Source organism: Talpa occidentalis, unplaced genomic scaffold, assembly GCF_014898055.3.
Source record: "Talpa occidentalis isolate TD23 unplaced genomic scaffold, MPIMG_talOcc4v2.1, whole genome shotgun sequence".
Taxonomy (NCBI): Eukaryota; Metazoa; Chordata; class Mammalia; order Eulipotyphla; family Talpidae; genus Talpa; species Talpa occidentalis.
The window spans coordinates 54,321,886-54,349,430 of record NW_026555331.1 but is presented as its reverse complement, the minus strand read 5'-3'; the positions used below and the strand labels follow the sequence as shown (position 1 = coordinate 54,349,430).

Genomic DNA, 27,545 nt, shown 5'->3' with positions numbered 1-27,545 from the left:
TAGGATAGTCTTAAAATATTTATTATTTACTATACTACTTTTTTTCTGGCTTTTATGAGTTAATCTAGAATTAAAATTCTGTTTTCCTGTGTCTAGTACAGTAGTTTTTTTTAAGTTTCTCTAATATTTGGGGTATTATATTTCTTTAATGTTTGGGGTATTCGTTAATGTTTGCCCCATTTATAGATGAATTAAATAATCTGAGGTTGCTAGAAGAATCAGTGGCTATTTTTAAGTAATTGTAAGATAATTTAACTTTTAAAAAAAATGATCTGTGACATAGAAGTTAACATTTTATGACATTCTATTTTGCTTTCTTTACTAAATTGAATGTGTATGTGTGTAGAATAGAATATATATATGTATTCTATATATTCTATTTTAGAAAGCAGGTTTTGTTCTCCTAAAAAAATTAAAAAGCGCATAGAGAAAGAATCTTAATTACTGAGGTAATAAATAATGGCAATAAATCATGTATGCTAGATCTCAGAGGGATTTTAGTAGAACATCTGGACCAATCCCTCACTTCCAGTTAGGCTGAGAGTTATTGCTCCCCTTTTCAGATGAGTCCTTTGTCAATGGCAGGATTATTTATGTGCCAGTGTATAGACTGCATTGGGAACTCTCCTCTAAAGCATTGAGTACCCAGCACTGGCTGGCAATGGTCCAGGCTTTGTCTGTCTTTGTTAATCTATTGACTTTTCTTTTGATGTTCAGCTTATGTAGATATATTTTTAAGAAAAACAATTGGAGCCCAGGGGCTCCCTTCACTTATAGTTAAAGCTCCAGTTACAGAAAAGAATTAAGCTATTTTTATTAACCAAACCCACTTAAAATGATCACCTATCTTTGCTTAAGATACTCACTCATTCTAAAAGCTTTTACCCAACTATTCATGTTATGTGGAAAGTGACATGAAATGAGCAAATGATTTTAGAAGTTTCATTGGTCTTCACTGAGTGTACCATGTAATTTAATTCTAAATATAAATATGTTCTACGTAATTGGATGTGCAATATAATCATTTTAGGATAGTGCCATTGTCCACATGCCTGGATTCTACAGTTCAGTTGAGCTTGACAAATTATTTAAAAAGCTGGATACCAAGCAATTTTCTCATCATGTAGTAATTATTCTTGGTCAGAATGGAGAAACAGATCTTAGATGTTTTGCCAAATTTTAGGAGATATTGCCTCACAGCTTCTCATTTCTAACCTTGCTAGAAGTCTTCATTATTGTAAAAAGGACTGTCGCTGAGCTTGTCTTATCGTGAGTCTGGTTATCCTGTCACTAGGGAAACTTCCTAGGAATACAATCTTCTTTAATATGTAGATGTTTTACTAAATCCTCCGATTAGTAGGATATGTGCTATACCATACTCTTATGATTAGGTAAGAGAGAGAAAAGAAAATGTTAAGAAAGTCATAAGGAAAAGAAAATATATTTATAATAATATACTGTATTTATTGCTACTGTAAGTTTGTTATCTGCTTACAAGAACATTTGCAATTTAATGGGCCCATGTAGTTCAAACCTGTATTGTTCAAGGGTTAATTATAAATACTCCTGTGTTCTAGTCACCCATATCATGGATTTCTAGATATCTACTTTCGATGCAACTGTATTTTACCTCCTTTATCATTATATCAACAAAATCTCTACAGCTTCAAACTTACAACAAGATTTCCTCCTTGCTTACTTTTTATGCCCCTTCGGGTCACAGGGTCTCAGCTTCACATGGTCTTGACCACGGAGTCTAGGCTGGCAGATCCCCCATTTACTGGAACATCTCTAATTTTCACAAAGTTGAGGAAATGAAGCACCCTAGGTTAAAGGCTTCCACCTAGAAGGAACCCTTTTTTCATGCCTGCACTTTGCATTAGTGAAAGCCAACCCCATGGTCATTCCATCCTAACAGTATGGGGGGGTTCTTCCAGTCACTTACCCAGGACAACTGGGATGTGGTAGATACACCAATGACCACATTCCTCCCCTGAGGGTGTCTGTTCAGGAGGGGGATTCTCCTCTAAAGCACTAAGTACCCAGCACTGGCTGGCAATGGTTCACCTTGTCTGTCTTTGTTAATCTATTGACTTTTCTTTGCAAAGTATGTGCATATGCCAGCATCTTATTCTCCCCATCTTTTAAGAGGGGATGATTACAATAGTAATTATAAATGATGATGGTTATGATGACACTAACTTAATAAGGTGATTTTAGAGAATGAATGAATGAATACCTGTTATTTACTTAGTACAGTATCTGTCTAAAGAACTCAGCCAATGTTAGCTTTGTTGAAGATGATAAGAATATTTAAATCTCAATTTAATAGAAAAACACATAGATTGATACAATATACCATATTAAAAAAATCTTCCTCAAGGGCATTAGAAAGAGATTGACCTGGAATGGCATGATGCTAAGGATTTTAATTGAGTATTAATGGATCTATAGTAGGTACCTTAATAGCATATATGAGAAAAAATAAAGGAAAATACTTCTGCATGCACAAATATTACTTTATTATTGCTTAAAAATCTGGAAATATTATACAAAACATGATGTCAAAAACACGGTTTTCTATCGCTTGTTTGTTAGCCTAATACTTGTTCCCACAGAGTCAGTACAAGCATGATTGCATTTGTTGAAAGTGAAAAGCGAATATGTGGATACAATTCATAAAACTTTGAGAAAATGTTTATGCTTAACCCCATGACTTCTAATTTAAAAGATACATACAGCACAGAGGACTCCTTGCAAAATGAGAACTCCTGTGTCTCTTCCCTCTTTGGTATTCAGAGTGCATCTATCTGTGCAGTGTGGAGCTTGGGTAATTAGAATTAGTCTAATGTTTTAATCTTTTGGGTATAGGGAGTGAATAAATACACAGTCTGTTTTAAGCAACATAAAAGTATCTTTCTAAATAGAAAAAACTACACTTAAAATCATTCATAGCTTTCAGCCACTGAAAATGGTCACAGGACCTTGCACAATATAAAAGTGTCCTTTGATTTTCATAGGTACCAAAGAACTATAAAAAGCAAAACTATTTAAATAGTTTCTCCCAGTGAGACCTTCTCTTATTAAACTATTTGAAGGTGCAGGATTCCTTTCTTTTTTAGGAATTAAAAAAGGACTTCCTTCCTTTTTAATTTTCCCCTTAACATTTGTCATACTTGATATGCTGTGCAGCTTACTCATTTATTGTTTGTTTTCCCCAGTAGAATTAAGCTCTAAAAGGTCAGGAGCTTTTGTTGTTTTGTAAATGACTGTGTCCACAGTACCAAGAATAGTGTATGTTACAATGAATATGTTTAATGACTTAGTGAAATCACTTAACAAATATTTACTCAGGACGCAGCATTGGGTTTGGCATTATGGGATATATATATAAGCAAAGGAAATTTTCATAGTCTTGAAAGAACAATACAAATATGACAGTGCTTTGGAAAATGGATGTTGAGATAGGTGCATTTGTGTTCTTCATAAGAACAAAATGTTTTTAGGATTTGGCAAATGAGAAGAAGATTGTTGGTAAATGAGAAGATGATTGTTTAGATATAGTAAAATTTGTTTTGCAAGTTTTATAGCATGTTGTTTGATAGTAAAATCTGATTCCATTTTTGTGAGACTTTGATTAAGACAGTTCACACTGAACATTCAAGTATTGAAATAGTATAATCAGTGCTACTCAGAGTCTTCATTAAGTTTTACACCAATCTGAAGGTGGCATTTAAGCCTTGAGCCAAATGGAAGAGTCCTTCATTTCATCAGATCTGTGACAGTTGTTCGTGACTGGTTGTGGATGTTATGGAGGTAACTCCTGTTGCCTCCTATTCTGACGTTTTGTGTACCTCCACTTAGCATCTTATGATCATGATGCCCAGGACTCCGGTTTGTGTGAGCATGATATTCTCCCTGTCAAACAAAAGATGTCTGGGAGAAGCCCAAGTCAGGGATAAATGTGTAAGTGGGTTTTTAATATCCGAAGGGTACACCTGTGAGGATATTAAAGAGTTTGTTTTAGTATTTGGTGGCACTTTAAATTTTCCCAAGTATGTTCATATGTTGGTGAGAGCAGTGATGATGGCTAGGGGAGGAGGGGGTGACCATAAATACCAATATATATATTGCTCTTATTGCATCTCACCATGGGCACTTCTTATTATCCCCATTTCATGGCTCTCTGCCAAAGCTATCATAGCTTTGCTAATAAATGGCAGAACTAGAATCTGAACACAACTTCTGGTCTGAAATTGTGTGCTATTTCTATTACTTATTCTGAGAGGGAAAAATGTGTTTTGTGTGACAGTTTTCTTTTGTGCAGTGGGATACTTAATTCATGTGACACATGGAAGCACTCTTGTCTATAATGTGCAACAGGTGAGTTGTCATCTGTAGCAGCCAGTTTGAAAACATGTGCTTAAAATATTCTTAATATTATATTGCAGCCTTCTGTCTTCGATAACTTATTCTCCAAAATTAGAACGGAAGACCTCAGAGTGCATAGTTCCAGCAGATAGTGACAATGAAAAAGGAGAACGAAATAGCAAACGAGTCTGTTTTAATGTAGCAGGAGATGAGCAGGAAGATTCAGGTCATGACACCATCAGCAACAGAGACTCTTACAGGTAATTCATTCATTCTTAAACCCATTTTGTCAAGAAAGTCAAACGTGGTTCCTCATTTTCCATAAAGGTCTCAGAATGTTTTTTATTGTTTTTTTTTATTACTCTTGCAAAATAACCGCCAGCTTTTACCGACCCCAGGCAAATCAAAGTGAGACAGCTTAATCATTCAAATTCTCTTCTTTTCTAATTTGAGTAATTTGGAAAAGTATTTTTTCTTCAGTTACATGGACCTAATTTGGGAGACTTGTTGCTCTAATATGGATTGTGTAACATGTGTAGCAAATAATCAACTTCTCCCTATATTAACTGGACTGGGAGACCCTCAGGATCCAAAACTATGTTATTTGAGTTGGTATCCCCAAATCCCAATAGATGGAGGTCAGTGGAAAAAGGGACATATTTCTGCTGACCTGGCATAACTCAAAATAGGTACAATAACAAAGTTAATCTTAATGAAAAGTGGCAGATATTTTTTATGTTTCCAGATAGCATGGCAGTAGAATACACATTTTACTGACCTCTTAATCTTTTAAATATATGATGTTTTGAAGAAATTTTATTTGGGGATATTTACATCATTCAGTTTTGCATAAAGTGAAAATGTATTAAGTATATTCTATCATTTTAGATTTATGTAGTTTACGAATACCCATGTTCACCTTATTTATAATAACTAATGTATATTTCCTTCGCAGCCAGTGCTCCTGTCTATCAGTTATTTTGCTTACTTGTTTAATCATTTTCCTTTTCTTAATCATCACCAGTTTTATTCTTTGAGATGTTAAGAAAATGAAAGATAGATCTTTACTCTCTTCCAAGTTATTACAACTTCACCCCAAAAATATGAGTAAAGAAATACAAAAACATACTATATTTCGGGCCTCCCCGGTGTAGCAACGGTTGAGTGCTGGGTTGCGAAGCTGCCCGCGGCCTCTGCAGCGCTGGTTGGATCCCCGGCTGCTCCCCGGCCACCACCGGAGGAGGGTCCCGCATGGTGCGCAGACCTCTCCTGCCGCCCGCTGCTCCCCTCAGCAGTGTACTTCAGTCCTTCTGCCTGCTCTGCTCCCCACTCTGGCTCTGATGAATTCTCTCGCCCTCCCGCGCTTCTGACTGTACCCAGTGCATGTACAAACAAACAAACAAACAAACAAACAAATAAATAAATAAATAAATAAAAATACATGCCTCTTTAAAAAAAAAAAAGCATACCATATTTCACATTTTTAAGAAATAGTCTATTGGACTATCATTTATTCTGTATGGTTTAGTTTTTAATAATCATCAGAGATTATGTTTTTACATTTCATATCCAATCTGGCTTATCTAACACTGAACAAAGTATGAAATATAATTTTAGTTAGGAAGATCATATGAGTAAATAATCCAGTCCATAAAAAGCTCAAGAGTGGGTTAAAAGACTTTTGTGTGTGTGTTTTTTTTAAAGATTTATTTATTTATGTATACAAGAATCAGGGTACAGGCCAGAGGTGTGGGGGTGAGAGGATTCACTGGAGACAGAGTGGGGAACAGAACAGGCATTTCTACTGAAATACACTGCTGAGGGGAGCAGCGGGCAAGTCAGAAGTCTGCTGTGCCATGTGGGTCACCTCCCTAGCCTGCCAGGGAATCGAACTTATGCTGCAGTGGCTGCAGATATCTTCATAGGTGTGTCTTTACCCCTTGTGCCACCAGGGAGGCCCCTAAAAGACTTGGATTCCTACCATTACCTCCATTATTTTTATTGGTTGTGGGGTTTAGAGTTGTTGCAATGTACAGTAGTGATATTATAATCTTAAAAATAATAAACCTTTATTGTCATGAACCTAGAAATTTAAAGTTCTCTTCAGTCTAGGCATGGGAATTTTCACGGACATATATACTTTTTTTTAAAAAGCTCTCTGTTAGCTTTATTGGCTATCTGGCTGCAGCAGTATAGAAACAGGAACAAAGAAAAAGATTTAAATTTTTTTTTTTATCATATAGATAAGTATTAATTATCAAGTAATGGGCTAAAATTTCCTGCCAAGAATGTGAGGCTTGTGGTTCCTTTAATGAGTATTTTCTTCCCACTGGGTGAAGTGAAAATAAAGTGTTAGGGATTCAGTGCTCTAACAAAGTATCAAGAACTAAGTGGCACAAAAAACAGAATTTATTATCATACAGTTCTGGGACTAGAAGTCAGAAATCCAGCTGTTAGTAGATTGGTTCTTTCCGAGGCTGTAAGAGAAGAATCTCTATCAGACATCGCTCGACTTTCGACGGCCATCTCCCCTTGCTCTTGAATCTCAAAGCTCTTTCCCTGCACAGTCTGTTGTCATTTTCCTACCAGATTCTCAAATGATGACTCCACCAATGGATTTCCTTAACTGAAAGAGCTCTTTTCTCTCTTGTTCCTGGTCCTGAGTCCTCCTTGAGAACTGCCTTTGCCCACCATAAATGCTGTATGTGTTGCTTCTGTATCTTTCGTTTCACTTTAGTTGAAGACAGAAACTCTTGTTCTTTATACGGTGTTTTAAAACAAAAAGATATTAAACAAATACAAATTTATTTTCATCAACTGTATTTAGCACAAACTAACAAGTAAACAGACAAACTTACTTTTATCTGACACATGGGGTTTCCCACAATCCCAACTGCAACCAGATGTGATAGATTCTCATATTTACTCTGTTGTACATGGAAGGCAGAGGAAATCCACAGTTTTATAATTACCTGCTGGCTGAAAGTTACTCATTTAACCAACCACTCTCCTTTCCCAATTTCTTTGTGAGAAGGATTTGAATGAATACAAGATAGTGATATCTAGGGATTTAAAATTACTTAACATAAATTAACTACTTTTGCCATTTCCTTACCTTTAGCTTCTCAGGATACCAATATGCTCTTTAATAGGAACCTGTGGTTTCTTTCCAGTGGGAAATCACACGTTTAAAAATGCTGTCTCATTAATTCCAAAGAACACCTGCACCCCTATGTTTATAGCAGCACTATTTACAATAGCTAAGCTTTGGAAACAGCCCAAATGCCCAAAAATAGATGACTGGATCAAGAAGATGTGGTACATATACACCATGGAATATTACTCAGCATTCAAAAAAGATAAACACATGCAATTTGCAGCAACTTGGATGGCGCTGGAAGGGATCATGCTCAGCGAAATAAGCCAAAAAGAAAAAGAAAAATACTGGATGGTCTCACTCATAGCAGGAATCTAGAAAACTTAAATAAGGGACCAGGAAAATGAATAACTATAAGAAAGTGAAAATCAAAATCAACAAAAAACTATGAACCAGAGACACTTTTTGGGGGGTGGGGGCCGGGAGGGGAGGGATTGGGGTCAGAATGGGGCATGTGCAGTTGTATGGGGGAATATAAAAATAAAATTTATTATTAAAAAATAAATAAATAAATAAAACAATGGTGAGCCCTAAAAAAAAAAAAAAAAAAATGCTGTCTTACCTCAAGTTCTACAATCTTAATGAAAATGACCCTCACAATCTCCCTTTAGGTTAAAAGAGAATTTTAAAAGGTAACTTTAAAATTATATTTTTTACTTATTCCAAAAACAAAAAAAAATGTTGCTTGCAATATTTCATAAAGCTATAATATGTCCCCATGCAGACACGAACATATTGAGTATTCTCCCCTTCCGCCTGCACCACTCTTGAGCTCTCACTAGGATAGGATTAAGCTCTGATGTACCAACAAGGTCCCAGGCCTTCCTGGGGCAGCTTAGAGCGCAACTGATGAGTTCTAATTTAAGCTCTCAAAAAGGGCTGAAAGGGGCCTTCCCTGGTAGCGCAGCAGTTGAGCGCTGGGCTGCGAGGCTGCCCAAGTGCTGGTTCGTTCCCTGGCCTCCGGCAAGGGTCCCACCAAAAAATAAAAAAGGGCTAAAAGGCAGGAATCCAGAAGCAGGACTTCGATTAACAGCTTAGCAATAGATGTGTGCCCTGAAATAAATAGATTATGAAGAAATTTAAGTTTGGTTTGACTCCTAGTTTTGTACCTGCATTTTAAAACATCCATTTATGGTTAGAGTATAAGTCATCAGAAAATTTGAGATAAGATTGAATTTAAAATACATTTTTAAATGAGTTGAACATATATCTCTCTCATAATATTTTGTAAAGCATTGATATATTCATAAATGTACTTGTGCGTATGTTATCTAATTAGAAATGACAGGGAAACCTTGGCAGAGTAACATATAGCTTATTCTTTCAGTGACTGCAACAGCAATCGGAATTCCATTGCCTCCTTCACCAGCATCTGCAGCAGCCAGTGCAGCTCATATTTTCACAGTGATGAAATGGACTCAGGTGCGCTTAGTAAAAGCATGTGTATTTTTTGATGCTAGTGCTGTTACAGACACTTTTAAAGAACACATTTGTTTGATCCGTATGTGCTTTTACCTTCCAACAGTCCTTCTTAGTAGCTGCATTTTGTTTTATGTGCTCTATAAAGTCAGTTTTCCATTCTCATTATCAGCAGTGTGAATTGAAAGGAGATGAAAGAAACTAATTTTTATCTTGATATGTACTTTATGATCTTCCTATGGACGATGAAGGATGAGCGGTACATAGGAAATAGGTCTGACTAAAACATTAGGCATTGTGGATTGGTGCGATGGTGGGAAGGTCTTTGAAACTAGGAACTTTTAGAGTAGCTGCTGCACCTGCACTAGTCTTCTGTGTGGGTGATGGGGGAAACAATAGTGAGATAACTCTTATAGGAATATCTTAAAACTATCTCATTTGGGGTATTGCAAGATTATCTTATTTAAGAACAGAGATTTTTCATCCAGTAGGACAAGTCTTAATTTTTAAATATGCGCCTTGTTTCAGCTGTCCAACTATTAGAAAAATGAACCATTTGAAAAAATCCTTAACAGATGACCTTGCAGTCTTCTCTGGGGTTTCTGCTTTTGTTTGTTCAAAGGGACAACAAATTGATAGCAAAACAACTATTAAATATTTTAGAATTTGTATTTTCACACAGGAAAGCTAATGTGTAGAATAAGAGCTCATGTTAAATTGTTTTTATTTTATTTATATTAAGATAATTTGGAATATTAAACATAAGATAAATAGTATTTTTTTTCTTAATATGTAGGTGATGAGCTTCCCCTAAGTGTTCGCATTTCTCATGATAAACAAGACAAGATACATAGTTGCCTGGAGCATCTTTTCAGCCAGGTATGATTGGGTAGTTGTGGGTATTTTTCACATCGACTCAACAGTCAGGGATCCCTTTTTTCAGACACGGTATAGAACTTGGAGTTAGGTTGGAAAGTCCTCATAAATCTTTTCCTCCAAACTCTATATTTCCACAATTTAAGATGGAAATAAGGATTTCTTCAACCAACTAATCCAAAGGATTGTTGTGAATATCAAATATTTTACAGTATTTGGAAAATATGAGAAGTTATATACATGGGGTTATTCTTTTCATTATTTGTTCTTCATGGAATTTCATGACATGTTCTGCTCAATTTTATTACTAGTTCTAAAAAGTACAAGACAGTCTTGGGGCACATCTTGGTATTTGGTATTTTTAAAAACTTTATACCTGTAACAACCATTCATAGTGTAGAAGTTGTTAACACTCAGAAAAGGATTCTGATAACTGTTAGGTTTTCTTTTTAACAACTCTAGAACTTTTGCTTCTTTTTGAAGAAAAAGATTAACATTTGGTAGGATTAAAAATAGACTTAATAAGCATCATGGGATTTCAAAAAAGTTGCTTAAGAAAAAATATTTTACAATGTTTAGTCTTCAAAATATATATTATGTATTGTGCGATGTATTCTCTGCTGTTATGATAGGTGGATTCCATTACCAATCTCCTAAAAGGGCAAGCTGTTGTAAGGGCCTTTGAGCAAACCAAGTATCTCACACCAGGTCGAGGATTACAAGGTAAGGTTTAAAAAAGAACAGTTAGAAGCCACTGGGAAATGGAAGGGGAAGACTTGTCATGAAGTAAATGTATAGCATAAAGAGAAAAGTTCTGATTGCTTCTGTTCCATAACTCACAATACTACTCTCGATATCATTTATTGCATAAAAAATCAGCATTATAGGGGCCTCGCCAGTGGCACAGCGGTTGAGCGCTGGGCTGCAAGGCTGCCCACAGCCGGTTCGTTCCCCGGCCGCTGGCGAGGTTCCCACCAAAGAAAAAAAAAATCTACATTATAGCTTTCAGATTTCTTTGAAAATTTTCATTATCTAATGCTCAGACCAAATAAAAATAAGTTCATTGAAGAGATGTAAGTGTTGATTTGCTTTTACTGAAACCAAACATTTTGTTTGTAGTAGTAGGGTAAGGAGTTGGCAGAACGGGAAGGCAAGCTGAACAGTATCTCAACCTATCACTTTGTGACATCTAGTTTAGGATATTGAAGGTAGAGTTCCATCTAAACTTGCTCCTCTGTTTAAACATTTGTAAGAAGATATAGCTAAGGTGTGATTTTTTTTTAGATTTAACAAATTTTTCTTGTGATTAAGCTAAAGAAATTACCATCATGATAATAATCTTAGACAATATCAGTGAAAGAAAGAGGATTCAGAGCTTAAGCTTGTTTACTGTTTGGTAAATGGTTGGGACTAAAGAGATTTTTGTATATTTATTTAGAATTTCAGCAGGAAATGGAACCAAAGTTAAGCTGCCCCAAAAGGTTAAGACTTCATATCAAGCAGGATCCTTGGAATCTTCCCAGCAGTGTTCGGAGTCTTGCTCAGAACATCAGAAAATTTGTTGAAGGTCAGAATGAAAAATGAAGAATATCATATAACAAATCATTTAAAATCCATTAAAACCTCAAGTTCAGTAATACTTTACATAGTTTTTGAAGTGTTTCTTATTATGAGGAAATAAAAAAATTTACAAGGGTGAGGGAGGAGGATGGAAAGAAGGGGAACATTGCAGAACTTCATGTTCCAGGAATCTAAATAATGTCAACTGTGTCATGAAAAACAGTCTCAGTGAATAAAATAAAGGCTCATACTTAATAAGAAACGTTGACCATGAAGAGAGTTTCATATTTTATAATAGGAAATAATATTAGAGGAATTTATAAAGATTTACAAAAGCCATGGAGCAAGATTTTTTAAAAAAAATCCTAATATCTCAAAATGTGTGTCTGTGTGAGAATCAACATAATTTCATAGGTTGCATCATTAGTTTTTAAGCATCATTTTCAGAAGCATTTGTCTAAGTTGATGGTGAATAACTTCCATGACATTATTTACATGTCATCCTATAAGTGGTACAAACTTCAACTGGAGATATGTGTGATATAATATATAGAACTGTATATAGTATATATGCATATCTCTCTTTATATGCATATTTTTAACAGTTTAAATAACTAAGAGGAAAAAGTACTGCAGGACAGTCTATTAATCAAGATCATAATCCATAACAGCAGTAGGAACACATATAAGTAGGAACACATATAAGGGGTGGTGGGATCTGAATGTTTCATGGGATTGTGTAGTTCAGAGCTGGAAGACATTCTAGGCTCTTGAGCAGTGGATAGAAGTTAAATAGGCAAATAGGCAAGACCAATATGTTGAGTGAATGGGATTTTTGTTATCCAGTATAGTAAGATTGAGTTAATTTTCATTGCACAGTTAAAATGTGATGTTAGTGACAGAAAAAGACTGAACAGCTATAATGTTTTCTTTCTCTGCAGAGGTAAAATGTAGGATACTCCTGGCTCTTCTTGAATATTCAGGTAATGCTTTGTATTATTTTTATTATTTAAAATCGTTTTGACCCATGACCTTAGAACTCTCATGATATGAATGCAGTACCTTCAAGCTGTTAAAAATAGATGGAAATATGATACCCATATTTCTAAAGAAGCCAAAAGATTTCTTTAAAAAAGTCTTACGAAGATTAAAATATCAACAGCTACATAGCTTTTGTAAATATACAATAAGAGCTTAAATCATGAAAACATATGAATTTGTATTTATACAGAATATAATTCAAAAGGAGAAATAACAGGATTTGGTAAAGTTAATTGTACAAATGGGAGATATTATGAATCTGTGTCTAGCTTTTGTTTATGAACAAGGATGTAGGTGCTCTTGGATTCCAGAAGTGGAGAAATAGACTTTGCTTTTGATGGGTGAAGTCACAATGTTAAAATAATACTGGAAGGGCCTAGGTATGGTGAGGAGAAGAATTTGTGACCATTTTAGCAATCCTCCAAACTTGGAAAATTTCAACTATAAATAAATTAGTATCCCAAGTTAAACAAGAGGGCTTTTGTTGTTTGTTAGTTGGTTATTGCCTTGAACGTAAACAAACTTTTGCTTTGCTTTTTGACTTTATAAAAATAATAACAAAAATATTCTTGATTTTTTTTAACAGTGCAGCAATAGGGCCTAGTTTGTATGGATTTCATAGCGTCCCCACAACCACTTGTGAGAATATCATTGTTTCCACACTTTTAAAAGTAAAGAAATCAGTATTCAGACAGATTAATACCTGGTGAATGATATTCACTCACTACCTATTTTTGTGCATCTAGAAGTCAGGCATATACTGAGAAAATACATAAATAGTAGGTAGAAGTTTTGAAATTCAAATTTAGTTCTGCCAATCTAGAATTCATTATTTTATTAATATTTAAATAGCTGTTATTATATTAAATAGCTGTTCTAATATTTAAATAGCTGTTCTTACTTTGATTTCAGTTTTACTTTTCTGTTTCTGTCATAATTTTTTGTGTACTTCATTGGTTCACTTTTTTTTCTCTCTTCTATATAGAATGTCACCTGTAAAGCAGTAGCCAAATAGCCAAATTACTCCACATTTGGCTACTGCAAAATTATCATCTTCTCCTGAAAAGGGTGGACTGTGTCTGCTAAATGTTATTCTTAACTCATTTCTCTCTCTCTAACCTCTGTTTGTTTCTTTGTTTCTTTTGCTTTCTGTTTTCTACAATCTCAGAATAATGACTTGGGTTACTTCCATGTCTTTTTAGACCAGCTAGCTAATTATGGAATTTGGGCTTTTTAAACTGTTGAAATTAAAGGAAATTGTTAAGATTTTAAAACATGATAGAAGATGAGTTTAAGTAGATTCTTAAATACTGAAAAGGATTGGAGCCTTTTTGGTAGGTAAAACAACAACAAAGTAAACATTTGTATTCCTTCTACAAAAGAATTCTTACTCTTTAAAAATAACAAGTTGTCAAAAAACAAACAAAAAAGCAGAATTCCCTGCTTTTCTTCTTTTTCTAAAAGCTGGAAGCAGCAGTTGTGATTCTTAGTGATAAAAATGAGGATAGAGAATCATTTTGGTTAAGGATGAGTACTTATGAATTTTAAGCAGCTGTTTGTTGTGCTGTAAATTAACATATGTTGGTTTCCTTATCATGTTACTTCTCCATTAAATAAACTGAGCATCTGCTCAGTCAGTGCCAGACCCCATGTCTACTTGTTATGGTACAGAAGAATCTCAATACTAATGTCTAATATTACTTTACTAACATTTTTCAAGTCTTTATCTCATTTATCTTTATTACAAATGTACAGAGAAGGACTACCCATGCTTTTTGTGTAGGGATCTGATACCTAGAATTATATGGTTTAAAATTGGTGGTGGGTGTGTTGTGGTAACAGACACCCGAAAGGTGTGATCCTATACCTCTAAATCATATGTAGTGTTGTAAATCGTTGTTGCCTCATTAAAAAAGCTAATGCAGTGAAAATAAATAAAATTGGTGGAATGCTTTGAAAGCAGATTATATGTCTCTAAAGTCCTTAAATATAATTCATATTATATGTTCCTCCCGCTGACCTTGACGAGTAATGGTCCCTTGAGGAACACAAATATGTTAGCAAACCCTCACAGTGTCATTAGCCTTTAGTAGATGGACACCACATGTGGTCACAGACAGATGTGTACAGTACTTCCTGAGGGAGAGGGGAAATTTCATAAAGATGGATCATATTTCAATAATTTATTGACTTTCAGTAGTTTAATGAAGACTAATTCAATCAAAGAATGATTTAAAGGGTTTTTTTTGTTTGTTTGTTTTGTTTGTTTGTTTTTTTTTTTGGTTTTTTTTGAGAAGGACCCACAGTCAGAGGTGTGGATTTTTAGTGCACTTATAGGGCATTTTATGTTTGAGGAATACTGAGCAAGTTCCATGTGCCCAAAGAGGAGAGGTCTGCACAATCAGTTTCAGATACATTATTTTATTATATTCTCACAAGAGTCCTTCTAGATTATTGCAGCCCTGTGTGATGAGTGGCGGGAAATGACATCTTTAAGAAGTTTGAGTTAGGGATAAGTTGTTAAGACCCCTCTATGCCACTCTGAGTGTTCTACCTTTGTAACTTTTAAAGCAGTACATGCAAAGAAGTCATTTGCTTGGTTTAAAAAAAATGTTGTCAATTGAAAATCACCACATGACATGATAGTGATTTATTGTTTTCATTTGAAAATATGTTGACTTGTGATTTAATTTGTTGTATGGTCCCAGAGCATCTTGCATATCTAATTCCTTCACTGTACTGTAAGCAAGATAAAGCTAAGGTCTCAAAGTGGACTTCATACCTGCAATTGATGTGATGTTTAATTCTTGCAGGATAGTCAGTGTTAAAAGCTTGAATTAATGAATGACCATAACTTTTGTGTGATCAAGTTTTGATTTCATATTGAGCTTGAACAAAAATTTTAATTTGACTTAAAACACATATAGAATATAATAGCAGAGTAGAATAAACATCACTAACCCTTATGATGTCTTCTAATACCTGCAGTGGTATCACATCCTTTCTTCTCTAGACCTTGGCTTTGCATTCTCAATATAAGCAATTTCTTTCCAGTTAAAGTTTATTAAGAAATTATTCTCACGTCATAGATGAGAATATTCCTACCAAAGCTACTGAAGTATGATTTTAAAAATATCTCCAGATTTTCTGCTCTTCTCTAAGACAATAGAGAAGCAAAGCAAGAATGTACAAAGAATAATAATGCAGTTTTTACTTAGTTTATGTCTGTACTCTAACTGCGCATTTTGGTTGTTAAAAATTACCCATCTGAGTTATCCATTAAAGTACAACTGAAGCTAGGTATTTCAAGAAGCCAGAGAATGAGCTCATGTAGTTTTATTCTTCTTAATTCATTTCCTTGTTAGCTACTCTACTGGTACATTATCTTCATTTATTCAGTAAATATTCACTGAATGTCTACTCTATTAGGGAAATGTCTCACATGTTGTTATGTTGTTTGTTAAATTAAGTCAAATCATATGGAATTGACATAGTCAACCATTGGGACTTACTAATGCAGCAAGTACATATAGTTCAATCTATATATAAATAAAATATAATAATAAAATAGAACTAAATATAAATTTTCATAAAAGCTAAATATTTTTAATATTTAATCCTTTTCCTAATAACATTATTAAAAGTAGCATTACTAACAGTAATTGGCTGCAATTACATTTGTACACACATCTTTGGTTTTATTAGAAGTCAATGTTCAGAATTATTGATAAATAGCAATTATGCCTTTTTAGCGTTATACATTATTATTGACAGTTCTTCATTTCATAAGATTCTGAACCCTTGAAATGTTCAATACACTTTTGGAAATTGATTATTTTTGCCCTTGTTGTTCCTCTAGTATAGTGACTTTTCAATATACAAAATGTTTGGTTGGTGTTTATATATATCCAACCACCCAAAGAAGTCACCTTTTGGTGGTAAGTTCTCAGAGGCACAACCTCTGCATTTGAACCAGTTCTGGTCTAGGAGTGGCAGTTCACTAGGTAAACATACCAAAATAGTTCATTCAAAAACCCAGTCAATTGTAGATTAAGAAATCTAGTGAAAAATCAACTTATGATAAAGCTTTAATTGCATTGCTTGTGTGAAAGAAATACAGGAAATTTTGATTTGTACCTATCTTTAGCTCATGAACTTGAGTAAGCATATTAAGGAGACACATTTACTAGTTACTGCAAACAATTAAACATCCATACTCTTCACCATGTGCATTTCACATTAATTTTTGAGAAGCTATTGCTGGTAACTAGAAAAAATAGTAATGTATTATATTTTCAGCACAAATTGAAAATTAAACTTTGAGTTTTCTTCAGGGAAGTGTGCAACAAATGTAAATTATGTTCCATCAGAAAAAAATGATGACACCTTATAATTGTCCTTATGTTTTATAAAACAATTTAATGATTGCAAAATAAAGCCATAATGTCAGTTAAAATTATTTTAATGTTTCTAACCTTTTTTGGTGTTTAATATTTCCTATAAACCGTATTTGCTGAAACAAGCTCATTGTAGAATTCAGCTGTACATTTTTCATGTGGTGTGAATTTAGTGCAAGAATGAAATAAGAGCAAAGGTAAATGCTTAATGAATTGTTTCAGTTCACCTATTACTTTCTTCATAGTTGTCTTTTTGTTCTTCTGGATCACAGACAGTGAGACACAGCTCCGAAGAGACATGGTGTTCTGCCAGACTCTTGTGGCCACTGTGTGTGCCTTCTCTGAGCAGCTCATGGCGGCCTTAAACCAGATGTTTGACAACAGCAAGGAGAATGAGATGGAAACTTGGGAAGCCAGCAGAAGGTGGTTGGACCAGATAGCGAATGCAGGTGTTCTTTTTCACTTTCAGTCACTTCTGTCGCCAAATTTGGTAAGGAATCACGGTGACTCCCTCAGGTTCATCAATTGTAACATGCACTGTTCCCAGATAAGAAGTGGGTTATTCATTTTGTATCAGCAGTCATTCAGTGACTTTATGAGAATATATTTTTTTTCCAGTGAAAATATTTTTTCAAATAAGTATATAGAAGGTATTCCTTTTTTCTGATTTTTATTTATTCTCTGTAGCTGCTCAAATATGAGGAAGCCTCCATCTGTTACTAGTTCCTATACTCCTAAGTACCGACTGAGAAATATCAGAGGAAAAAGGGTCTTTCTACTGCTGTTCGTTATTTCCAGACGAGGATACAACCTGCCCCAAAAGCAAACCTCCCTCTGAGGCTGATATTCTGGAGTGTGCTTGATAGACGGGCTCTGACAACTTGCGTACTATACTGACAGTCCATTTAAAATTTGACTGTGTTAAATGATTTTAGTTCTTTCCTGTGCATGTTTGTCCTGTTAAACCTAAGAACATTGGCTTAATTACTGTAGAATATACCACATTTATGCATCAGTTTTCCACAGTGGATATGAAAAAAAACCTTGAAATAGTTGCTAAAACTGTGCATTCCATTGTAGAGGATCAATTTCTTATGTGGTATCTAAAACAACCATTAAGAAGGATTTAATTAATTTAAAAACTTTTAAATGAGGTGATTTTGGAAAAGTTTAAAAACAAAATAATATTCATTTTTGCCTACCAACTATACATTATATAGGATATAAAACCTGTTTCCTAACATAATGTAGGCATTATGTGTTTGTTAAATGAACAAGGCTACATTTCTAATGTATGCAATGTAGACATTATGTGTTTGTTGAATGAATGAATGAGGCTGCCATTGTCTAATCAAGTACTGGTATTTTAAATTTAATTCCATTTGAAACCACAAGGAATGGGAGAAAATATATCTAAATCACATATCTGATAAGTGACTTATATCTAGAGAAAGAATACTTAAAAATGAACAATTAAAAAAACCTCAAAAAAGCAGCCAAAGGATTTGAATAGAATTGCTCTGTAGAAAATATACAAGAAACATATGAAAAGTTGATCAACATCATTAACCACTGGGAAAATTCAAGTCAAAACCACAGTGAGAAACAATGTCATATGGGGTGCAAATGGCTCTAATCCAAAAGAAAGATAATAATAAGTGATAACAAGCATGTGGAGAAATTATAAACTTAGACATTGCTGGTAGGAAAGACAATAAAATATTCAATAATACTGGCATTTTGGAAAATAGTCAGGCAATTCCTTAAAATGTTATACACAGAATTTTCATATTACCCAGAAATTCACTCCAAAGCACCCAACAGAAATAAAAAACATGTACTTATACAAAAAAACCTATGCAAATGTTTTTAGTAAGCTTATTCATAATAGCAAAAATATTGTAACAGCCTAAATGCCCATGAACTGATGAACTTGTTTATCCAAATGTGGTTTATACTTACAAAGAATATTATTTGGCAATAAAAAGCAATGAAATTCTGATACGTGGTACAACATAGGTGAACCTTGAAAACAGCATGCTAAGTCTAAGTGAAATAACCCAGTTGCAAAAGAGCACATATTGTTTGATTCCATTATTATGTAATGTGCTCAATAGGCAAATTTTGAGAGTGAAAGTAGGTTAGTGGTTGCCTGGGATGGAGGATTGGGTGAAGGGACATGGCAAGTGAATGCTAATGTGTACTAAGATTCTTTTGGGGATGATAAAATATTCTAAAATTAGATGCTGGAGAGAGTTGCAATGCTCTGTGAATGCATTAAAAACCCCTGAGTTGTACACTATAACTGGATGATTTTTATAGTAAATGAGTTATATTTCAAGAAAACTGTTTTTCCTATTGATTTCCTATGACCCCTAAGATTATTTAAAAAATTAAAGATTAAGAAACCCAAAGGTTATTAAGAAAAAAATTCAAAGGAATCCATAGGGTTTCTGCCTCTGTAACAAGAACATAAAAGCCTCCTAGGGATGGCAGGGACATTCTTAAGTGCTACAGGCAATCTTGCTGTTTGTCCTTGGGCTCTAGGCAGTTGGTGATGGCTGGGTGTTGCTTTAGTCACATCTGCCCATGCACTGTGGACATCAGAGACCAGACTTCTTGGAGCATTTCTTCCAGTGTGTTTTCCTCTTATCTGGAAAAATGTTGATTCTTCAATCATATCCTAACAATTCTAGGTTTGTGGTATTTTTCTGCTTCTTCAAAGGACTTAAAAAAACAGAAGTACATTAAGTGTTTTTCCAGCATTTACTCAGTACTGTGCAATGTGTTAGGTACTAAATTAAGGTACGAAGGTGACAGTTCTTTTATCGTTTTGATTTTTGTGCTGCCCTTCTTCTGGATCTTCAGCTTCTTTTTCACACAATGGGAATTCCTTACCACCTGCTTCACCCTCTACTAATGCTGTCAAAAAATACGCATGGCTCTAAGCTTACTACAACGTTTTAAAAAGTGTGCAAAGCATGTTAAAATTACTGTTTAAAAGGATCACTGACATTCTTAAGGAGACAAAGGTTCCTGTTAAATAATAATTTTAACCTTTTAAAGAGAAACTGTGTGTGATGCCACTAACTCTTCTTTGAGGAGGAAATTAGTGAAGACTCTAGGTCGCACTCTAAACTGCTAATGGGAAGGCCAGAATCTAGTACTAGGTGGATAATAGCGCTGAGACATACCCTGAACTTGTTACTGTGTCAGGGTCTTAAAAGCCCTGAAATTATATACTGTAAGAATGAGACAAATGATTTAAACAAATTGGATCTCATATTCGCAAGATTCTAGATAAAGGTCCCGTAAAGGCAAGTGAGGTGAAAATCATGATTCTTGTCTCCACACTCTTGGGGAAAAAAATCATTACATACATGCAAATTGCCTTTATCACAGTTATAATAAATTGCAAATTGAATAGCGCATAGATTATCATATTGTAAGATAGGAAGACCATTATGTACTGTAGCTTTTAAATAAAGCAATATTTTTGCTTTTCAGCTGTTATGAGATTATAGAAACTTAGAAGTAAACACTGTGCTCTTTGTGTACACATTTGTAAATGATAAATGAAATAAGTGTGATTAGAAAACAGACTGAAAAGTTGTATACAGAACCATAAAAAAAGGAACATACAAAAATGTGAATTTGGGTATTAGTTAAATTTTAAGCAATCAATCTGCATTGACATTTTGGCTTGTATGTAAATAAAACATGAGTAAAGCTATTTTTGGTCTGGATTTATGTTATATTCTGCTCTGTTCTAATTTGATTCTATGCTATCCTGTATGATCATACCATGTATTCTTTTTTTTTCTTTCTAGACAGATGAACAAGCCATGCTAGAAGATACATTGGTTGCACTGTTTGATTTGGAAAAGGTTTCCTTTTATTTTAAACCATCAGAAGAGGAACCACTGGTTGCTAGTAAGTAGCTAAGTGTTTTGTAGAATTCCTTTATCATTAAACAATAAATATAACTTTGATATTAACATATTAGATGTGTAGCTTAAATTGTTTTAAATAAAACATATATTTAAGATAAATAATTTATAATGACCACTTTAGAAGTGATAGAATGTATATATGGTTCAAATCTATAGATAATTTTAAACCTTTATTTTCACATTGCATTTTTCAGTCTTTTAGTTTGACCCCAAAACTTTTTTTGAGCATATGAATCAATTTTTTATGCTGGTCAATTTATTGTTACTCTGGTAAAAATATACATATCCCAAAGGTATTACTTAACTGATTTTTCAGTTTACTATTGAGTGGAATTAAAAACATTCATAATGTTGTGCAACCATTTTGCCATCCATCTCCCAAACATTTTTTTTTTTGAAATTTTTTTTTTAAGATTTATTTATTTATACAAGAACCGGAGTACAGGCCAGATGCACGGGAGGGTGAGAGGATTCACCAGAGACAGAGTGGGGAACAGAACAGGCAGACTGACTGAAATACACTGCTGAGGGGAGCAGCGGGTGAGACAGGAGAGGTCTGCTGTGCCATGTGGGATTCTCGCCAGCCCCAGCCAGCTGGATCAAACCCGTGCTGCAGAGGCTGCGGACAGCTTCACAGTGCAGTGCTCAACCACCTGTGCCACCAGAGAGGCCCCTCCCAAACTTTTTTTATCCTCCAAGACACATACCGTCCCTGGTAACCTCTGTTCTACTTTCTGTTTATGTGAGTTTGCTAAGTACCTCATATAAGTGAGATTATAGATTATTTGTCCCTTTTGCATCTTTTTTATATCAAAGAATTTTTAATAAAAACACAGCTCTAATATTTCTGGCTGTGTGCATAAGCTCTGTGTCCTCCAAAACTTTCACTCAAATATATAACAATTATATAGCTAAATTGACTTAATGAAATTTCATTCCTCATCTTCAACTAAAGAATGTGTCAGTAGGCAATTAAAGAAAGGATTTAAGGCCAGGAAGAATGAAGATATAAAGAGAATATTGACTTTGAAGTCAAGAACCTAAGTTCAAATTATGGCTTCATTCTCATGGATAAACATGAGAATATTAGCTTTATCTGAGTCAGTGGGTTTGAGAAGCTTAAATAAGAACAAGTACAGTGGACCCTTGAATAACACTAGGGTTATAGGTGCTAACCCTTCACAGACAAAAATCTACATATAACTTTTGGATCCCCAAAAACTTAACAAGTAGTCTTATATTAACTGGAAACCTTAGTGATAGCACAGTGGTTTATCACATATATTTTTTAATTATTTATATATATTTTACATCATTGTTCATTTTTTTTTTTTTACTATGTTTGCTTTCTTTTCTCAGGTGTAGTCCCAATAGAATTTCCACCAATTCACCCATGCACCATCACCATAGCCCCTTGTGCTCTCACTGCCCTTATTTTGATCCCTTTCTTTCCTCCTCCCCTGTAGAATGTCTCTGATTTATAGTTGTCTGTTTATTATTGTTTTGTCTTGTTGTGTTTTTATTGTTATTGTCATTATTATTTTTTCCTTGATCCCTTGTATGGTTCCCCTATATTCTTCCTATAAGTGAAACTGTCCAATATTTTTCTTCTAGCTACTGAGCATAATCTTTTCTAGCTCCATCCATGTTGCTGCAAATGACATTTGTTTATCTTTTTGATTGCTGAATAGTACTCCATTGTGTATCTTTACCACATCTTATTGATCCAGTCATCTATTTTTGGGCATTTGGATTGATTCCAAGTCCTATTATAAATGGTGCTGCAGTAAACATAGGAGTGCAGGTATCCTTTTGAATTAATATTTTTGGGTAGATTCCTAGGAGTAGAATTGCTGGGTCATATGGAAACTCCATTTTTAGTAGTCTGAGGAACCTCCACACAGCTTTCTATAGTGGTTGGACCAGTTTGCATTCACACCAGCAGTGTAGGAGAGTTCCTTTTTCACCACATCCTCACCAATATTTGTTGTTACTATTTTTTTTAATATGTACCATTCTTACCAATGTAAGATGGTATCTCATTGTGGTTTTATTAATTTGCATTTCCCTGATTATGAGGGATGTTGAACATATTTTCTTATGCCTGTTGACCGTTTGCATTTCCTCTTTGGAAAAATGTCTTTGAAATTTTTCTGCCCATTTTTTGACTGGATTGTTTATTTTGTTTTTGTTGAGTCACATGAGTTCTTTGTTTATCTTTGTGATTAGTCCCTTATCGGTTAGCACACATTTTGTGTATAATATGTATTTAAAAGATTTTTTTTGTTAAGGTAACATTGGTTTATACATATACCGTGTATATGGTATATTGATAATATACACCTCTTCAAATATATTCTACTACACTACTCCCACCACCAAGGCAAATATCGTCTTCTACCATTATGCTCCATCTGTCCTTTGTTCTCCACCATCCACCTCCCTATCTGGTATCCTCAATTTTATAGTCAGATTTATAGGATTTGTTCTTTGTTTGGTTCTGTCTGACCCTGTTTGTTTGTTTGTTTTTTCTCTGTAATCACATATGAGTGAAACCATTAGTATTTGTCTTTCTTCTTCTGGCTTACTTTGCTTAGTATAAATAGCTTCCATATCTATCCATAACACATTGTCACAAATGGCCATTGTAAATACTGCTGCAGTGAACATAGGAGTGCATGTATTCCCTAAAGTTAGTGTTTTTTCATTTTTCAGTAGATGCTAGGAGTGGATTTACTGGATCATATGGTAGATCTATTTTTAATGTTTTGAGAAACTTGCAGATGCTGGACCAGTCTGCATTCCCATCCAAAGAGAATAAGGGTTCCTTCTCCACAACTCACCAATGCTTGTTTCAGCCTGTTGGGAGCAATTGAACTCCTCCACATATGTCCCCTCTCAGTCAAGAGTATGTTTTTCTGTAAAATTCAGTTCTCCCCTACTTAGGACAGCCTGACAAGTGAAGATCCTTGGTTTATATAGCAGCTTTCTGCCCTGGACCACTGCCTTCTGGTATTTCTCCTCTACCTCTTGTTTACTGACACATGAACTTCTTTTTTTAAGATTTATTTATTTATTTATACAAGCACTGGGTACAGTCAGAAGTGTGGGAGGGTGAGAGAAAACTCACCAGAGCCAGAGCAGGGAGCAGAACAGGCAGAAGGACCGAAGTACACTGCTGAGGGGAGCAGCGGAGTTGGCAGGAAAGGTCTGCGTGCCAATGTGGGGACCCTCTCCGAACCAGTGCTGCAGAGGCTGCGGGCAGCTTCGCAGCCCAGCGCTCAACCACTGTACCACCAGGGGAGGCCCGAAACATGAACTTCTTTATTGTCCTTTCTGGTGCTGTCTGTGCTGGTCCCTGATGTCCAATAGATATCCCAGTTTTGCCCCAGGCTGCAGACCCTCTGGGTATAATGTCCATCTGGGTTAACTTTATTCCCAGTGGTGAAGCAAGGAACTTCATCTAACTCTGTTTTAAGCCAGTCTGTTCCTATATGTATTATGTACTGTGTTCTTACAATAAAGTAAGCAAGACAAAAGAAAGTGTTAAGAAAATCATAAGGGACAGAAAATATATTTATTGTACTATATTCTATTTATCAGAACCTTAAGCTTATGCCACCTTTTTAGAAGAATATTAGAATATAAGTTGACCCACACAGTTTAAATTCAATGGTATTTGGAAGTGTCTAGCATTTTATAAGCCTCATGGTAGTATTCAGCAAATATGTAAAACTGTACTCCTCACTTTTTTACTTTGTATGCTATTTAAAAATCTATATTTAGCATACCATAGTCTTGCTTTTGCATTAAATAATAATTAGATTCTGAAAAAATACTGCATGCCAAGCAAGGATTCAATTGTCTGGGTAAGACATTTCATTTTCATTAAAGAAATAATTAAGTTTATAAAACTTGCTAAGTGTTGAGCTGATTTCTGGCATTTAATGGGGACTAAATAAAGCAAAGTTCCTGTTGGCCTGGAACTTAAAAATTAGTTAGCAATACAAAGGATAAATGGGCAATTTGATCCAATTCACTTTAAGAAATGTACAAGATACTTCCCATGTCATGTTATGTGATTAGTAAAGGAGGAATAAAGAAGCTAAATGATTAGGTTGTATATGATTAAATTTATTTTGTACAAAATGTTTAAATTTTTTGAGACTAATGACAGTGGATCTTCCTCCCTTTCAATGGTGATACAGCTAATTTTACAGTAATTAACTAGGAATTAATACACTAATCAAGTCTCTATGCATCAGACATTGGGCCTGGTGCTGTGGATGGAGAATAAGCAGAAATATCTCTGTCTTCATAGTGTTCACATCTTAGTTGCGAGAAAACAAATAAGGAATCTATCTGCATAAAATAAGCAGATACATAAAGGATAAGGGTGAGGCTACCGTATGAGGCTTCTCTGTAGAACTAGTTTTGAAACTGAGATCTGAAGAAGACCAAACCCTGTAAGGAGTTAAAGAAGAGCAATTCAAGCAAAAGAAACTAAGAAATTCTTAGTCAAAGACTAACTTTCAGATAGACTGGTCCATTCAATGAGGGACAGACATATTTACAGGGATAGGATACCACTTTGAAACTCCTTTCTAGGATGAGTCTCTGTTTGCGATCATTTCCTGATGCAGTAATCATTTTGAAGTTTTTAATTATCAAATAGTCCTAGTAGATATTTCCATAAATATAATAGTAGATATATTTATAATAGTAGATATATTTCCATAAATAAAAAGCAAGAATTTTTTCCACATTAGTATGTACTGTTACAGGTACAGTAAATACTTTGAGACACATCTCAATTCTGTCATAGAAATTTTAGTTTTAACTTCACTTTAAATTTACTATACTTGATAATTTTCAGCTTCTCTATTTTTTTCTTTTTTTCCTAAGATTGATTTATTTATTCATTCATTCATTCATTTATTTATTTATTTATACAAGCGCTGGGTACAGTCAGAAGCACGGGAGGGTGAGAGAATTCACCAGAGCCAGAGCGGGGAGCAGAACAGGCAGACTGATGAAGTACACTGCTGAGGGGAGCAGCGGGCGAGACAGGAGAGGTCTGCGCGCCATGTGGGACCCTCCTCCGGTGGCCAGGGAGCAGCCGGGGATCGAACCGCTGTGCCACCAGGGAGGCCCTCAGCTTCTCTATTGCTGGCACATCCTCTTTGTTCTTTACTAATCCTGTAATATGGAACCCCAACTGTTGCATTATTATTTTCTTTATGCTAGCATAATCCATTTGTTAACACAGAAATTGGCTACATCAATGCCAATAATTTAATTAACAATAATTAAAATAAATATGAAAGATATGAAACATACAAAAGATTTTGTATGAAAAAATATTGTGTAAACTAGAAAACAAATATTTATATATAAAAATATGTGGTTACTTTGGTATTCATTAATTTTTTTAAAAAGATTCATTTATTCATTTACACAAGAACTGGGGTACAGGCCAGATGCATGGGAGGATGAGAGGATTCACCAGAGACAGAGCAGGGAATAGTACAAGCAGACTGACAAAATACACTGCGGAGGGGAGCGGGTGCGACAGGAGAGGTCTGCGCACCACGTGGGACCCTCGCTGGCCGGCCGGAATCGAACCCGTGCTTCACAGGCTGCGGACAGCTTCACAGTGCGGCGCTCAACTGCCTGCGCCAACAGGGGAGGCCCTCATGAATTTTTTTTAATTAGAACTAGGAAAATAGGGTTTTCCCACTCATTAAAATGTAGTTAATTTCTAAAACTTCCAAAGAGGAATTTACTATCTTTTCTAAACCAAATTTCTTCATGTCTCCCTTAAAAAATAGAAATGAAAATAATGTAACAATTTTTATATAGCATAGGAGAGATTTGTAGATGTTAATACATTGCTTCCTTTGTTTATATGCAGAATTAGATACATTTAAAGGACACTTGGAATCTCTGATACTAAGCCTTGAGGGCTACTTTCATATACAGTTTTATTTCAAGAAGAAGGTTAGAAATAATAGTAAGTCAAGAACATGTATTAAAAATCTACCGTATTTGGCCATATTTTTAACCAGTTAATGTAACTGTTCTAGCTATTTAGGAAGATTTTGCTTCTTTTTTGATGAAATAGAAATTATCATAGATAAGTATCATAAACTGAACAGCATTTATGACAGCCCTGTGAAATATTGCGCCATTTTAGCTTTTTGAGTTGATTGTTTACAGTATTTTTATATGAGTCATTAAATTTAGGATCTTTGAATATAGCTAAAAGAATTTGGGTAGGTAATATCTAATGGCTGTAGAGCATCAACAGAGGTAATTCATTTTTGATCTGGATCTCAGGGAATGGAGCTTGCAAAACCCAAGCTAATTTTGATAATGGTTGCTATGTAGTCAATTTCTTGTACAGACTGCTTAAGAAGTAAACCCCAAGGACTCATTTTTAACTAAAATATGAATGAGACAGCTGTCCTGGGAGATTCTAATTCCAAACCATGTGTAGCTAAACTTCTCATTTAGTTAAGTGAGACATCTGGTGTGTCAAAGTATAATGAAGTTTCCGATTACAGAATTTTATATACAGTACGGTAATAAATCTGTTGCGTTAGCTAATGAGATTATGATGCAATACTTTTACAGAATAACATTGTAAATATGCCTAACCTGAACTTGAAATGCATGGATACTTTTAATATATTCATTTCTAGTCATATACTGTATTCTTTCTTTTTAAAGTTTAACAAATGCACTATATAACATTCTGATTTTTGAATG

The 27,545-nt window shown here is 34.7% G+C and overlaps 1 protein-coding gene across 1 annotated transcript in view; it reads left to right on the top strand.

Moving 5' to 3' along the window:
- Positions 1–27,545, top strand: part of PREX2 (phosphatidylinositol-3,4,5-trisphosphate dependent Rac exchange factor 2) — a 261,162-nt gene that overhangs the window by 157,686 nt on the left and 75,931 nt on the right. Inside the window, exons 26-33 of the mRNA XM_037505649.2 lie at positions 4,452–4,631; positions 8,856–8,950; positions 9,744–9,826; positions 10,456–10,546; positions 11,262–11,390; positions 12,325–12,366; positions 17,094–17,311; positions 20,652–20,754. Of these exons, the coding sequence (XP_037361546.1) occupies positions 4,452–4,631; positions 8,856–8,950; positions 9,744–9,826; positions 10,456–10,546; positions 11,262–11,390; positions 12,325–12,366; positions 17,094–17,311; positions 20,652–20,754 (941 nt within the window). The remainder of the gene's footprint in view (positions 1–4,451; positions 4,632–8,855; positions 8,951–9,743; positions 9,827–10,455; positions 10,547–11,261; positions 11,391–12,324; positions 12,367–17,093; positions 17,312–20,651; positions 20,755–27,545) is intronic.